Raw genomic sequence first — 17,174 nt, 5'->3', positions numbered from 1 at the left:
CCCTTATCCACGCCGGCTGGCCTCCCTCCTTCCTGCCCAGCAGCCGCCTGGAGCCCTGCCCAGAGCAGGCCCTGCCAGGACGGAGGCCTGTGAAAAGTCTGGGGCTTGCTAAGCGGGGAAAGGCATCAGAAACAGCTCCCTTTTTTTAAAGCTCCTTGACCCCGGGGCGCCCAGACGCGATTAGAAACCCAGTCACCGTCCTAAAATGAGAGATGATAAAACCTACATTGTATCCAACCAGTTCAAAGTAACCTAGCTTTCTTCTTCGCGGTGGGAGCTGACCAGACTCGGACCACTGCTACTTGATCCCACAAAACCACCGGGCACGAAGGCCCTGCATGGCATTTAGTAAATCGAATCCTGGCTTTGGTTCGGGGGCCTGTAGCAGCAGGACCCGTCTCAGATGTCCACCTGCATCCTGGCTAACCACATCCAGGCCGCCTGTCAGCAAAGGCCCCGGCAACTGGCTCCAGCCCGCTTCACAGACGATAAAAGCATCGCTGGAAACAGACAGGTGCATTTTTTAACTCCGAGGGAAAGACGTTTAACCCCAAAACTCTAATGGGTATTAGAAAGGGGGTTTCTGATCTGAATTTCTCACCCAAGTCTCATCCAAGGGCACCCACAACCCTTGCCATAAATCCTGATGTGAGATGACCTGGCAAGGCCCATCTGCTCTAATTGTTGCCCCAGGACTGGCTGTGACCCGCCTGAGGCTGCCTGTAGGATGTCACCGTGACTGTGTGTGGACTTGGAGGGGATGGCTCCTGAGACGGAGCCCTCAACCTGCAGGATCAGAAGCGACCTCCAGGCAGAAAGTGTCAGAACTCATGGGGTGGTGGTGTTGGGAGAAAACAAGACACACTGGACCCTATCACACCCATTTCCTTCTCAGGCCTCAGAGCCGATGAAGGTGGCCAGGTGGCCGTGGAGAAGGCGCGGGAGAAGGCCCAGGATCACAGCGCTAACCAGGAGGAGGCAGGAGTCTAACTCCTGCTGAGTCAGCAGCCAGCGCTGGGTCTCCATGCCACACGCAGCTGCAAGTGCCTTCTCCGTCCATGGGAGGGATCGCTCCTCCCGCTCACCATTCACACCAGCTACTGGAGGTTTCCTGGGGGATGTGTCCACGTCAGCTGCAGAGACCCCTTTACCAGCAGCTTCCCACTCACTGCCGGTATTTGCACCGGGTAGGAGAAGACTCGCCCTGCCCTGCCGGCATTCAGAAACAAGGCTGCGCCATTTCTGGAGCCGCTTCCCACGTCTCTGTGCTAAAAGGAAGGCTGCACATCACATTTTAGGACCCAGCCCTGCCCCTCCCCTGGTGCGTGGCTGTGAGCAAGGGGCCCCCTGAGTCCGGGTGTCCTCCTCTGTGCACTGAGCTAGCCCCTGACACCCTGGAGAGTCAGCTGAGTGTCCATGGAAACTACACTGAGCCATTCAGATGGAAGGACCTCGACTGGCCCCGCTCTTCGTGCTTTTACTCCCCACATCGGGAGCAGGAGGGGTCGCGCTGTGGTTTCCACACAGGCGGCAAATGCGACGACAATCACCAAGTCACCAGCGATGACACCCTCTCATCCTTTCCTCGCAGCGCTGGGCCGCTCATCACCCACCAACCCAATGCCACACGACAAAGACCAGAGGAAAACCATCTCCCAAGGCCTGAGAGCAAGACCCAAATCACCTTTCCCGCACTTCCTGCTGTAAAACTTACCACCATAAAACAGCCCCCTTTTATGCTGGGAGGGACTGAGGCGTGGACTGACAATGGCCACACCTGTGGGCCACCTGCCCTGGGGGTGGGCAGGGCTGCTCCTGCTTCACGAGGAGGTTATTATTATCCACCAAATCCCACTGCTCCTCTGCTGGCGTCCTCTCAGCCTCTGTGGCCCACCCCACGTTCACCCTGGTCCCCCCCGCCCCCAAACACCTTGCTCAGCCGATCCGTGCTGCTTAGGCAGCCAGCCCCCGGGCTCCCCAAGTGGAGAACTGAACCCCTCCGCTCCAAGGACCCCTGGCCTGGCTCCGTCACTGGAATGAGACTGCAGTGGCAGGGCCCAGCTCGCCTATGCACTATGGAGCTTGGCATCGAGTAAGCTCCAAGCCAAAGTCTGCTCAATGGCTATTGACCGAACAGACTCTTTCAGAGAGAGAGAGAGAGAGAGAGAGAGAGAGTGTGTGAGTGTGTGTGTGTGTGTGTGTGTGTGTGTGTGTGTGTGAGAGACGTTGCCATGTGCAATGGAAGGAAAGTGCGGGGCTTTGGAAGGAGCCCAGGTTCTGAGTGGCACCTCTGTCCCTTGCTTTGACTTTTACAAGCTAAAGTGTCTCTGAGCCTCGGCGTCAACATTGGTAACATGGGTCTGTCCCCTGGTCAGCTGAACAGATCATGAATTACGTGAAGCCTTTAGTTTCCTCAATCAGAGGGGGCGGGGGTGGGGGGTGGGCACCTCAGTAAACAGCAGCTGTGAGAAAGCTGGGAGGTGCAGGCTCTCCCAAGAAAGCTTTGATATGCAAAATCGGAGCCCCTGCCCCTGCCTGGAGCTGTTTAAAAGCGAGGTCTACTGAGAGGACTGCCAGGTGGATTCCCGCTCTGATATGGGAAAGGAAACAGAAGGCCCCGGCCCTAGCAGCTAAAAATAGGAGATGCCAATAGACTCTGACCTTGCTGCAGGGCTGGGCAGGGCACTATGGAAACCAGGCCTGGCTCTGCAGGGAGCTGGGCTGGGAGCTGGTGACTTACTCAGAGGGCTGTGCCAAGAGCTCGGCCTGGGCCAGCCCTCTGGTTTGCATGTCTGGGGCTGGGAGGGGGTGTTGATCCTTTGCAGGAGCTTCAATTATAGAGTCATAAGCCAGGTGCCCATCTATTATCCCACTGTCCCCAAGAAACACATCCGCCCTCCCAGCCGGTCACCTGCCACCAACTGCATTGTCCCAGGTTCCCAGAAAAAGCAACGATACCCCAGATGTCAAAGGGCTCTTGTCTGGATGGCTAAGGGTTCGCCCCCAGGTGAGACAGCTTGCAGGTTCTAGCTAACCTCAGCCTGTCACCTCTGGGCTGGGACGACTTCTGGACCCCTTCAGACTGCCTGGCTAGGGAGAGAAAACCCACACCCATGTCCGATGACAAAACCGCGTCATCTGCTCCCTTAGTTCATGAAGCCCCTCAACTTCCCTGTGACACAGACGTCACCACCGTGACGAAGACCGAGCCTCGAGAGCACTTGAGCCTGAAATCCTAAAAACTGGGCTTGTGTCAGGCTGTGCCTCTCACTGAGTGACTTGCCAAGGTCTAAGGCTTCGGGTTCATCATTGAGAACGGGGTGGGGAACGTTTTTTTTTTCTGCCAAGGGCCATTTGGGTATTTATAACATCATTCGCCGGCCATACAAAATTATCAACTTAAAAAGTAGCCTGCTCTATTTGGTCAAACATTTCATGCACTCGCACCTAATGCCTTGGCAAAGCCAGACCAGATGATTTCTCGGGCCTAATACGGCTCACGGGCCGGCTGTTCCCCACCTCGGATCTAGAAGATGGAAATACTAGCTCCTAGCATCTCTCCTGGGTCTAACGACTAGGGCTCTCAGGTTCTCTTGGCACAGCTAAGTCACCAAGATCGACCCAGATAAGAAGAACAAGTCCTAAGTCTTCGCGTCTAATCAGAAAGGCTTCGTGTATTTATATACACAAACAAGAACCCCAGGCCAAACGAGCAAGCAACCACAGAAGCTCGGCGGTTCACACAGTGGAGGAAAACCCTCTGAGAGCTCAGGGCGTGCTCCGGAGTCGGAGTGTCGCCTGAGACGGTCTTGAGGGATGGCCAGACGTTGAAATGGGGTGAGAAAGGGCATGCCAGGAGGGGAACCAGCACCAGCAAAGGCCCAGCAGTGAGTGCAGGCATGACCTGCACCAGCCTGTAAGGAGCCCAGGTGAGAGAGAAAGCACACTGGTTAGCAGAAGGGGCTGGGGCCGCTGGGGCCACACGCTCCTGGGAACCTGGAGTCGGGCAGATGAGGACCTTGTCCCTGCTTTCATGGGGCAGAAAATCACATCCGTTCACAGAGCGGGATCCTGGAAAGGCTCTAGGGCCTGCAGAGAGCTAGCATCTGCAGGTGTCTGACCTGGGAAGGAAGCCTGGATCCCGCTGTGAACACACCTCCTGCCGTGCGGTGACAGGGCACCGGAGGATGGAGCAGCTGGCAGCCAAGCGAGCAGACGTCTTTGACTTTCTGGGAATCCCAGTGGCTGGAGAGGGGTCATCTGGGGAGGAGGTCGTGCCACCAGGGCAACGGGCACTAGGCTTTAATGGCAGAAATGAGAGAGATCTCCTCCCTCCTAATTAAGACAAGATGTGTGGGGCAGACGTGCCTGCCTCCTCTTTAGACTCGGAATCGCTGAATATTAGAACTGGAAGAGCTTAGGGGAGAATAGGTCCAAGAAACCCATTTTACAGAACAAAGAACACTTGCCTAAAGCCCGCCAAATGATTCAAGGACAGAGCCAGACACAAGGCCCAGGTGTGACTGCTAGCCTGGGACCACAGATACGATGAAGTCAAAACCACCACACAGTATCCCACGGGTTAAAGACACAGGAGAAGGCAGGATGGAGAGAGTTTTAGGAAAGAGGAGAGCTGAGGAGAGTTTCAGAGAAGAGGAGAGCTGGGGACAGAACTCAGGAAGCAGCAGCTGGAAATGGAACTGTCCTGGTAGGTTTGGGGGGAAATGCTGGAGAAACAGGCTACTCCCTTAAGACAAGATGGCAGGGAGGACAGGTTTGTCTCCAGGGAAAGAAAACCAGGAATTTGAGCTACATGAGCTCAGTCTTCTCAGGAGGACGTAAGGCCAACCTTGAGGTTTTGTGGGGGCTGGATTACATGTCTGTGATCAAGATTTAGAAGGGAAACTGTGGGGCACATAGGAGTCCACTGGGGTCGTGACAGGTGTGGCTCAGTTGGTTAGAGTGTTAGCCTGTGCACTGAAAGGTCATTAGTTCAATTCCTGCGTCAGGGTACATGCCCTGGTTGTGAGTTCAAATCCTGGTTGGGGGGTGTGCAGGAGGCAACCAATTAATGTTTCTCTCCTCCTCCTCTCTCTCTCTCTCTCTCTCTCTCAAAAAAAAAAAAAAAAAAAAAAAAAAAAAAAAAAAAAAAGACAAAAATCGAAAACCATATTTGGAAAAGAGTCCATGAGGGGCTAACGAGGCTGCAGAAGGAGCTCTGGAGTTTGGACTGCTCTGAAACTGTGATCTGTGCTGGTGCCAACAGGTGCCGACAGGCACAGCCGTGACTCTCCAGCAATGCCTGGCAACCGTGAGAAGCAGCAGAGCAAACAGATGGGCCTGAATGTCAAGGGGGGTTCCAGGGACAGTCATGGGGACAAGAGACTCAAAGGGCACAGGAGGACACAGGTGAGATGGCGGAGGCTTTGCCAAGCCTGAAAGAAGGCACGGGCAGTGGGCGGCTGGGAGAGGGGAGATGAGGCAGGAGGGGATTGTCAAGGCCAAGGCCAGACGTAGAGGGCCTGGAGAGACAGAATCAAGGGAAGTGGCCCTGGAATGGGGGACAACAGAATTCGGGGTCTTGGAATGGTGACAAGACCCAATAGTGCCTCTGGATGAGGTCTGGTCAGATGAAGCTTCAATGAGGGGAAACAGTGTCCACAATATCTGGAAGGATCAACCACCTGGATTCTGAGGTGGCCAGAGGCCTTGAGGATGGGGAGGACATTGCTGAGGTCAGAGGGCAGGGAACTGGGCAGGAAGGTGGGACGAGAAGGGCTGGTCGGCCCCTCCCCAGGGCCCTAGTGGGCTAGAGGGAGAGTCTGCAGATGGGAAATGGGGAAGAATCAAAACCGTTAGCTCAGGATACTGTAACTAGGATAGGCTGAAGTCCTGATTCCCTGTGTCATCTGCACACTCAGCATCCCACTAACAGTCTTAGGCAGACCCAACTCCCAGGCATCGACTTTGAGCATCTTTACTTTGCAACTGTCACAGGGGGCTCCCAAGATGTAACAAAAATTGTCTTTCTGGTAGAGAGGTCTCACCACATATGAGGAGCTCCTGGTTTTTAGCTTAAATATCTCCTATCAAGGAACGCACCTTTGTTTCTTTTTAAAAAATATATTCTTTCATTTATTTCAGAGAGGAAAGGAGAGGGAGGGAGAGATAAAGACATCAGGGAGAATCATTGACCCCCCCCTGACTCCTACTGGGGATCGAGTCCACAGCCTGGGTATGTGCTCTCACAGGGAATCGAACTGTGACCGCTGCCTGAGCAGGGGACCCACCTTTCCACACACTACAATGGCACCGCCCCTCATCCTGTCTATCCCTTACTCTGCTTTATGTTTCTTCGCACTCATTACTCTCTGTCATCTTAAAGTATTTGTGTTCACTGCTTTATTTATCCACAGTGCTCAGAATGAGAGGCACTCACTAAATATTTTTAGATTGTTGAATAAATTACCTCCAAAACCCAAAGCCAGATTTTGTTGGGAGGGAGACCGCAAGTCATTCCTGCTTTCTAAATGAGGGGTTCTGAGAGGTGTCAGTTTGCTCATGCCAGCCTCTCCACTGTGAACGCTTCTGTCCCGGGCAAAGCCAGGGAAGTCTTTGCTGACCTAACACAACCTCCTGGAGCCCGCAAGATGGTTCTTGAGCAATGCCAAGACCTGCCCCACCTGCCCCGCCCCGAGTGGGCTGGGGCTCAGCCCTGGGCACAGCACCTGCTCTCCACGCCCAGCGAGTCTTCACCAGAAGACGGTGGTGCAGCCCCTTCTGCTGGTTAAAAATAAAAGCAGCTCCACCGGAAGAATTCCCACAATGCATCCCCATGCGTGAGATAAATGTTCCTTCCTGCTTCCTCTCCTTATCCTAGTTACAGTTGTTGGTCATCTCAAGGGTGGGGCATCGTGGATGCATCTCACTGGAGCACCATCACCACCATCCCAATGCTCGTCATGGCAAAAACATCACAGTTTCGCTCCTATGTTTCCCCTACCAAGTCCTAGCCACCGTGGATCTGTGATTAGCAATGAAAAGCTGACCGGCCCTGGAAGGAATCGAAGGAGCACGTACCGTGACCTGGGCGGAGTCGAGGAACTGGAGGCCGAAGTAGTCTGTCTCCACGAGGTCCAGGTGGTACACGATCTGATCGAACAGGTCCTGGCCTTTGGCATGTTTCTGGAAGGCAAGTGGGCAGATGAAGATTTAGGACATGTCAGCCAGGGAACAAACAAAAAGATTAAAAACAAAAACAAAAACACTCTTCTCTGTATTTTGCATATATGTATATAACACAGGATGCAAAATTTAAACATTTTTAATTGGCTGTAGTATGATACAAACTCATGATTAAATCTAAAACAAACACACACACACACACACAAAAACAAACAAACAAAAAAAACAATAAAAAAAACAACAACATCCCAAAAACCCACCAAACAAGGTTGTTGGGAAACCAACACCTTGAAAACCTGGTAAATAAAGGGGAGGGGGGACCAAACATTGATCCTGTCTTTATGATAGCCCCTAGGTAATCAAGGAGTAGATGACGCATTTACAAGAATTAACTCAAAATGGATCAAAGACCTAAATGCAAGAGCTGAAAGTATGAAACTCTCAGGATAAAACATAATTAAAACATAGGCATGAATTTTCATGACCTTGGGCTAGACAATGGTTTCTTAGATGTGACACCAAAAACATAAGCAGGAAAATAAAAAAATAAATTGGACATCATCAAAATGTAAACCTTGGGTGCCTCAAAGGACACAAAGACGTCAAGAAAGTCCGAACACAACCCAGAATGGGAGAGTTTGCAAATCACATGTCTGATAAGGGCTTTCTATCTAGATGACACGACTATTGCAATTCAATAACAAAAAGCCAAACCCCCCATTACAGAATGAGCCAAGGATGGAGAAGGAGAGTTCTCCATAAGCCCATGACACAGTGCTCAGTGTGACTAGGGAAATGCAAATCAAAGCCTTAACGAGACCCCTCCCTTGGATGGCTATCATCAGAAAGAGAACAAATCTTGGCGAACCTGGAACCCTCAAATACTGCTGGTAGGAATGAAAAATTGTGCAGCCACTTTGGGAAACAGCCTAAAAGGTCCTCAGACGATAAAAAACGGTGTCCACTTCACTCAGCAATTCCACTCCTAGGCATCTTAGTATACTCAAAAAGCATGACAACATGATCTTCACACTGAAACGTGTATAAAAATCTTCAGAGCAGCGTTATTCCTAATGGCCCCAAAGTGGAAGCAACCCAAATGTCCATTGACTGACGAATGGATAAATAAGCCGTGGCCTTATGCATAAAACAGAAACAGTATTTCACCAAAACAAGGAATGAAGTTCTGACACATGCTACAACATGGATGGACCCTGTAAATTGAAAACTGAGTAGAAGAGGCGAGTTATGAAGGACCACATAGTATGTGAAATGTCTAGAATAGGTCAGTTTAGAGCACATGTGTCAAACACAAGGCCCGCGGGCCAAATCCGTCCCGCCAGGCCTTGCAATGTGGCCCGCACCGCGCTGTCATCACTGCACTCCGCTGCGTTTCCATCACAATGACAGTTTATGACTGTTCAGTAAACCATTCAGCCCGAGATTTAGGCTGGATTTTAGATTTTGGCCCCTTCTCTGATTGAGTTCGACACCCCTAGTTTAGAGACAGAAATTAGAGTGGGGTTTGCTTAGGGCTGCAGCGTTTGTGGGGTGGCCATTCAGGTGATTACAGTTGTTGTTGTTGTTTTTTTTTTTTTGTTATTGTTGTTTTATTTGGGGGGGGGAGGTGAAAAGGCCAGAGGTTAATGAAATGTACTAAGATTGATTGTATTAACAGATGCACAACTCTAAGAATATACTAAAAGCCACTTGCACTGTACACTCCAGACAGGTGAATTGTATTGTGTGTGAATCTCAATAAAGCTTTTGTAAATAGTAGATGGGTAGAGTTTTTCATTTATTTCCAACAAATAAAGGAAGAAGAAGAAAAAAGAACTGCAATATCTCACATTGGCAACTTCTACCAAATGGTAGGCGCTAAGCATTGGGTACCAGCGGATACCAGCATCCCAACAGGAGACATACCTCCCGTTACCTCCCTCCTGGTGAAGAACACCCCACCGCCAGACACAGAATCTCCCTCCCCTGTCTTCTCTCTCCACAGCCCTAGATCCAACTGCCAATGTCAGGAAATACAGAGCAATGTTCTAAACTACCAACATTTGATAAGCAGACCAGAAAGGAAGAAGAAGCTGTGATTCCAATTACATTAAAAATTATGTACACGTTGTTCGTTCGCTTGATATAAACAGGAAATCTGCAAAAACTAGAATAGCTGTGTTCCACCCTGCCAATGATTCATTAGCAGGTTTCCTTGGGATAAAACTAGTTAGAATGCAGCTTGAGCAGCGGAACATAGCAAATAGAGTTGGACCGGGCCCAGCTGGTGTGGCTTAATGGTTGAGCATCAGCTTATGAACCAGGAGGTCACAGTTTGATTCCCAGTCAGGGCACATGCTCAGGTTGCAGGCTCGATCCCCAATGCGGGGAATGGAGGATGCAGCCGATGAATGGTTTTCGCTAACATCATTGATGCTTCTCTCTCTCTCTCCCCCTCTTTTTTCTGAAATTATATATACATATACATATACATATATATATATATATATACATATACATATATATATATATATATGAATGAATGAATTGGGCTGGGATGGGGCAAGAGTCCCATGCTCTAGTCCCAGATGCACCACTAAAGGTGACCTGAAACCATTCATAATTCCCCCAAATCCTTGTGGCCAACCTGGGCTTCTCTTGTAGCTGCAAACTGGCAGTGATGCCCTGAATACACAGGGCCAAATGCAACTGGCCCCATAGTCAACCTCCTCCCACCATCCAGGGATGTAATTTTAACACACTCAGAGTATGAACTGAGAAAACACAGTTCTGCACATGGACAAATGAGGGAGGTCAGCCCAGGTTTCCCTCAAGGTCATTCCAAGTCTTGCTTTTCTGATGTGTTTCTAAAATGGCTCTTACTGTAGCAGGAGCTCCTGGTGGAAGCTGGGAAAAGAACCCATCTCAGGGCGGTGAGTGTCTCTGCCAAGCCAGACGGGCTCCTCTCCTGAGAGACCCTCAGCTGGACTTAGAGGTGGCAGACAGAGGGCAGTGGGCAGGAAATCCATTTTAACTCACTTAGAAACACTTCCCCCCACCCAGCTCCCTTCACCAAGGATGTTCTTTGGTTTCTTCTACTGGAAAATAGAATTCCCAATGGCCCTTTCCAGCTCTCAAAAGAAGCTGGTAAAAATGATGAGGGCTGAAATCGAGGGGTCCTCAGAATAGAGTCCCAGTGGGTTAGGGGTGGGACGAAGACAGCAGGGCCAAAGCCACAGAACTTGAACCCACCACCTCTCATTCTTCCCAGTCTGCAGGGTGGCCACTCTCAACACTGAGAAGGCTCCAAAAAATGAACTCACTGCACTGCCAGCCAGGACTCCCACCGGGGGCAGCCCCGAGAAGCCCACAAAATGTTATCTCAGGCTTAGCCCACACATCCCCTCCTCAATAGTTGCTGCCCCCCACACCAGGGCAATGGGTGCCCACCCCACCCCCCTTATCACAAGCACACTTATCACACTGCACTGCAGTTGCCTGTGCTCCTGTTATTGACCTCAGACTGAACACTCCCTGAGGGCAGGACCAGCCGTGTTCATCTGAGCACCAGCTATCCACCATCCCAAAGCAGTGTCTGATTGGCACACAGCAGTGCTCCATAAATGTCTGTTTGCTAAACAGATGGAAGGATGGATGGATGGATGGATGGATGGATGATCAGACGGATGGATGGAAGGATGGATGGATGGAAGGATAGAAGGTTGGAAAGAAAGACAGAAGGATGATGGATGGATGGAAGGAAGGAAGGAAGGAAGGAAGGAAGATGGATAAATGGATGGATGGATGGATGGGTGGATGGGTGGATAGATAGATGAATAAGAGGTGTGTATGGGGTCTGGGGCCAAGAAACAGGCCTTCTAGATGGGCTGTGCACCAACAATAGACTGATATTTCATAAGCGGCAGGCCTAAAAATGAGAATACCCTCATTAAAATCTTTTCAAATGAAGTATCCCAGGAACAAGCACCTAGGAACGGTGCTCTCCTTCCAAGGCTCTTTCCCTAAATACAGTTGTGTATCTGTTGTGTGAAGTGCTGTCCGGTGGTTACAATAGGTGATCCATTACCGTGACAAGACTAGAAGCCACTCCTTGTCAGCTCATCGTCAACTAGGTCTCCCCCTCTGTGACGAATCCATTCATTCAACAAATATTTGCCAATTGCTCATCAAATGCCAGACATTATTCTAGATGTTGGCGTACACTGAGGCCACAAAGTCTGGAAGGGAGTAGCTACAGGAACTAAGCTAACTAAATCCTTACCAACTAAGTCCTTCCCGGAAAGCAAAGGCATCTGAACCTGGGGCAGCAACACCAGTATCTCCCTGCCTTCCAAAGCAGAATATACAAAACATAAAACCTTCCTAAGTCCGGATCACCATTCTGGAATCCCATGGTGCTCCATCTACTTTAGGACACACAGAGCAAGCTGTCCCTGAACACAGCAGGGCAGAGAGGGCTGCCCTCCAGCCTGGCATCCTCATCACCTGGTTTCTCTACCTCCCATCTCAACCCATCAACTTTAAAAAATTGATTTCAGAAAGAAATAGAGAGGGAGAAAGAGATAGAAACATCAACGATGAGAGAGAATCATTGATTGGTTGCCTCCTGTACACCCCCTACTAGCAGTTGAGCTCACAACCCAGGCATGTGCCCTGACTGGGAAGTGAACCAGTGACCTCTTGGTTCCCGGATCGATGCTCACCTGCTAGCCACACCAGGTAGGACTCAACCCATCACTTTTTACAAGGACCAACCGCCAGTAGTTTTGAGTGGGGATGTCTCTCTGTAGCAGCTCCTTCAGATCTGACAGAAGCTAAACATAGCCCACATCATGTGTAAAATACAAGTACTGAGTTGCCAGCTGAAGACTGGGTCAGGCAGGCAGCCAGCAGGGAAAGGTATGGACACTGTGCTATCTTCGCTGGGCAGTCAGTCAGCGGTGCCCGGCCATGCTCCCGATAAAGAAGACGGCTGGACAGCTGATGTCTAACCGTCCCCCCAAGTATCCTGACCCTCTTAGATAAGCGGCGACTGGCAATGTCTTCACTGCCGTGTTCCAGGCCCTAGAAGAACAAAGAAGATACATGCCAATCCATCCAAGCCTCGTTAGGCTCAATAGCAGAAGACATCCGGCACCACAGGCAGGGTTGAGAGGAGGAAGCAGGCTGTGGGTGAGTGTGCCAGTCGAGCTGTACATCCTCATTGGGAACCAGAACAGAAGGCACGACATCTGGGCAGTGAAATGATTCCAGGAGCCATCTCCCGGCAGGCACACGAGCCTCTCCCGTGTCCCCCTGGCTCCACATCCATCACACGGCACGTCCCTCTGGGTCCGACTTCACAAAGGCTCACCCCTCTCTATCACTCCATCAGGCCATATCGCCGGCATGGACCACAGCAACAGCCCCAATCATCTCAGTCACACTGACTCGGCATTTAGCCTATTAAGAACACGATGAGTCCCAGACTGTTGCCCCCTACATCAGGTCTCCCTCCTTCTAGTGTCTACCTCCTAAAATCATTTTCCCATTTGCTGGAATGGTCTTCACACACACACAGAGGCCCGGGGCTCTCTGACTCCACCGCCATTGCTACGAAGTCATCCTAAACGAAGATCAACGGTTTACTCCAGGATGTCATGAACACAAATGTCTGAAATGACTGGATAAGGTTCCCTTGAAAGTTCATCATAAGTGAGAAAAACAATACCACGGCTCCCCCCACTCCATCCCTGATTTCACTTTCTACGGTTTCAGTTACCACACTCAATGGCAGCCCAAAAATATTAAATGGAAAATTTCAGAGATAAATCCTAAGTTTTAAACTGTGTGCTATTCTGAGTAGCGAGATGAAATCCCCTGGGACGCGATTCATCCTTCGTCCTGAGGACCCACACTGTACACGCTCCCCACCTCTCAGTGCCATGGCGGCCAGCTTGGTTATTTGACACAGCGTCAGAGTGCTTGTGGTCAAGTCACCCCCATGGCACTAATGAACCCCAAGTGTTAAGACGAGTGGTGCTGGAGATTCTGAAGTGCCTAAGAGGAGACAAAAAGTGCTTCCTTGAAGTGAAACAGCGAAAGTTCTCAGCTTCAGGAAACAAAATCTTATGCTGAGGAGGCTAAACTCTATGGTAAGCATGAATCTTCTACCCATGAAATTATTGGGGGGGGGGAAATTAAGCTAGTTTTGAAGTCGCACCTTAAACTGCCACCGTTACAGCCTCAGGGCGTGGAAGTGTTTAGTTAAGATGGAAACGCTATTAAACGTGTGGATGGAAGAATAGGGCAGGAGCTCTGCCTGCCAGCAACTTGTGGGAGCAGACAGCACTGAGCCTCTCCCCTGCACAGAGACTTCAGCAAGGGGTCCCCTGAACCAGGAGACCACATTCACATAACTTTTATTACACTGTATTCTAATGGGCCCATTTTATTATGAGTGTGGCTGTTAACCTCTTACTGTGCTTAGATTATAAATGAAACTTCATCACAGGCATCTTTATAAAGGAGAAGACACAGTATGTCTACGGCTCTGTATTATCTGCAGTTTCAGCGTCCACTGTGGGTCTTGGAATACATTCCCCATGCGGGGGGAAGAGGGGGTGCTGTTGTCCCATCTCAGCCATCAGCAAGACTTGGTGACTCGAAACTGGAATGCCTTGATGCCAAGAGCCTACAGAAGTGCCCATCATCTGCTGGATGCCAGGCCAGGCTGTCCAGCTTGTACACCCTGCCTGCCTGTTGCAGGGTGCTTCCATGTTTATCCAGGGCCTGTGACCCCATCTTCCAGAGAAGGAGACTTCGCTTCAGAAAACGTATGTGACCAAGTGCCTATTGCTTGTAAGTGGCAGACCTGGAATCAGGACCCAGCCTTCCTGAGTCTTAGGACAGAGACCTTTCTACCTCATCCCTCCGCTTCTCTCTAGTCAACTCATCTGCCTCTTTAGTTCCAAGCACACGCAACATGTCCTGCGGAGGAGAAAAGTGTCAAGCCCAATCCGACACGCATCTCCCGAGCGCCTACTTCATGCCCGGTCTGAGCTACGGATGGGATAAAGGGCCAGGTGGTCCAACGGAAACCGGGCTCACGGGGGAGGGGGAGAGAGAGGGGGCGGCCGAGGGGGCGGCCATCTCCGTCTTGTTTGGAGGGCAGGAGAGTTGCGGCAGAATGGGAAGTGAAGTATTTGCTCACAAACGAGCACAGAAGCCAAGGCCCCGTAGCGAGGGGAACATCAACAGTCTGGGCGGCTCCTGGAAATTCAATTCTGGTAAAACAGAGCACATGTTATTAATTTCCTGACTCCCCTGGCTAACAATCGCTTGGCAAACAGAGGAAGCAACAAAAACAACTGTCCTTAATTCTGATCAACAAGGAAGCAGGAACCCTCTAAGGAGAAAGGGACTGTCCCCGTGGTGTGTGAGGCAGAAGGGGGCACCTGGTGGTCAGATCCCCCAGAGGTCTCTGTCCACCGAGGGCGAGGGGCTCTCACTGTGCGTAAGAGGTCCAGGCAGACACCTTTTAGGTTTATTCACTGCACCACGGAACAAAGCCACCCTGCCTTCAACTAATGGAGAGATCACTTTACAATGCAATATGTTGCATCATTGATTGACTATCGATCAGCCTCGGTTCCAGCACGATACACCATCTCGGGACCAAGCTCTAGTCACATCTTAGCAGAGATTCAAAGCTCTCATTTGTTCCTTGAACAGCACCTCCCTCCCAGGGCTGCTGTGAGAATTAAATGACCCCACTGGCCGCGACCCTGCTTTCAATCAACGTGGAATACCTATCATCTCCTAGGACCTCCATTTCTCTCTCCGTCTAGCTCCTTCCATGTATGCCTAACCCAAGGGATTCAACGGTTAGCTTAAGGGACAGTTTCTCATGTGTGTATACCCCAAGATGCTGAAAGAAGTCCAGACACCTAACCTACTCGATCCTGGCTGCCCTGAAAACTGGTTTCACCCAACACTTCCAATGTCATGCCTCCCACCTTCAATGTGAAACATCAAAATAGTACATGCTGAATACTCTTCAGCCTTCCGGTGGCACTGCTACCGTGTTTCCCCGAAAATAAGACATCCTCCGAAAATAAGACCTACTTACAGGTTTCCTTCTGAGTGAAATATAAGGTATCCCCCCAAAATAAGGCCCCCCCCAGGCTAAACATGAGAGATTTGGTCCACTGATTCTGAAAGAAATGGAGTCACAAGAAATTCACCAGGAAATTCAGGAATTGGATTGTTATGACGATGTTCCAGAAGATGATGACATGATTGTCATTGAATAAGTGAGTAAATTCTTGATACTGTAGGATTCAGTTTGTCTGGTTTGTGTTGACAACTATCGTACTACCGTACCGTATACATATAATAAATTTCCTTTATTTTCATTTAACAATAAATGTGTACCGTATTCTTCTTCATGGAAAAATAAGACATCCCCTGAAAATAAGACCTAGTGCATCTTTGGGAGCAAAAATTAATAAGACACTGTCTTATTTTCGAGGAAACAGGGTATGAGGCACATTTTAATACACTCCCCCTCCCGACAGGGACATTAACAGACTGACAATCCCCAACACAAAAGTCCGTTGGACAAATTCCTCTTAAAGTTCTAGGCTGGGAGCCCCTCCCTGTCACCCTCATTATTAGGCAAAGTGAACCATGTAACTCAGTGGTCGGCAAACTCATTAGTCAACAGAGCCAAATAGCAACAGTAAACGATTGAAACTTCTTTGGAGAGCTGAAAACCGACTTCGGCGCATGGACCACGAAATTTCAATTGCTCTGTACGTGCATGGCATGCCTGCATGTGGTATTTTGTGGAAGAGCCACACTCAAGAGGCCAAAGAGCCACATGTGGCTCGCGAGTCGCAGTTGGACGACCCCGGACTTAAGGCGTTAGTTTTAGTGTTATTTCTTTTACATTGTGATGCTTACAGACATGGCTGCAAGGTCTCTGCACTTCTCCCTTGGATCTGGAAGAGAATGGCACTGCTTCAGCCAAATACAATCCAGGGTTAGCGATGTTTTGTGATTTCCGAGGCGAGGTGACGGTTCTCCTGGGATGCTTGCTCTGTGGGGAGAGCCTGGCAGCAAGTAGAAAGTCTAACTCCCCTGCGAATGCCATGCTGAAGAGGCCACCCAGGAGCAGATGTTCCAACCAACAGTCCCAGCAGAGCCCAGCCTTCCGGTCTTCACTGCCAGGCGCATGACGTGTGGAGCAGCCATGCTGGGCCCTCCACACCAGTCCATCCTCCAACTGGACACTCCTGGGTGACCTTGATCAATGCCATGGGGAGCGGAAGACTCTCCCAGCGGAGCCCCACCCAAATTCTTGACGGACAGAACCCAGGAGCTATGAAAAATGGTTGTTATTTTAAGCCACTAAGCATCAGGGATATGTGCTGTGCAACACTAGATAACCAGAAGGAAAGCCATCCACATACCCAGACACAGCATGTGTGCATGGCATCTGTGTGTGTACGTGAAAAGTTCTTCGTAATTTTAAATAACGATTCTTAGGAAATCCCCTCACTGTGATACTAATTTCAGGATCACCTGCTTGAGATCAGAAAGTAGGGTAATAAGCATATGAATTCTCCAAAACAACCAAAAGGATAAACAAAACACTATTCTTCAAAGGCCACTCACTATTTCTCTAGGAGAAAGACATTAAAATCGAGGGCTGGAATACTCTGCACTCACCAGTCACACAGCAAGAACTCCATAAACTGCACTGAGAAGAGGGGAGGACACCATTATGGATTAAAGGAGACTTACGAGGCATTATTTACCACAAGTAATGTGTGGCCGGCAGTTGGCTCCTGATTCAAGCAAACCAATCGTGAAAAGGCTTATAGAGGACTGCGGAAAACGGAACGTGGGTTTGGTATTAGGTGACATTAAGGATATGTCATTGTATGATAAGTATGATAATGGCATTTTCACACACACACACA

The 17,174-nt window shown here is 50.0% G+C and overlaps 1 protein-coding gene across 6 annotated transcripts in view; it reads right to left on the bottom strand.

Annotated features, from left to right (window-relative positions):
• The window catches only part of EPB41L4B (erythrocyte membrane protein band 4.1 like 4B), a 113,136-nt gene that overhangs the window by 73,332 nt on the left and 22,630 nt on the right, over window positions 1-17,174 (bottom strand). For all 6 annotated transcript variants that reach the window (XM_036433082.2, XM_036433079.2, XM_036433080.2 and 3 more), the window contains exon 2: window positions 7,081-7,185. In XM_036433082.2, the coding sequence (XP_036288975.1) occupies window positions 7,081-7,185 (105 nt within the window). The remainder of the gene's footprint in view (window positions 1-7,080; window positions 7,186-17,174) is intronic.

The sequence above is a fragment of the Pipistrellus kuhlii genome, unplaced genomic scaffold (assembly GCF_014108245.1).
Source record: "Pipistrellus kuhlii isolate mPipKuh1 unplaced genomic scaffold, mPipKuh1.p scaffold_m20_p_12, whole genome shotgun sequence".
Taxonomy (NCBI): domain Eukaryota; kingdom Metazoa; phylum Chordata; class Mammalia; order Chiroptera; family Vespertilionidae; genus Pipistrellus; species Pipistrellus kuhlii.
Note: the sequence above shows the minus strand (reverse complement) of the source record. Positions and strands in the feature narration are given on the sequence as shown.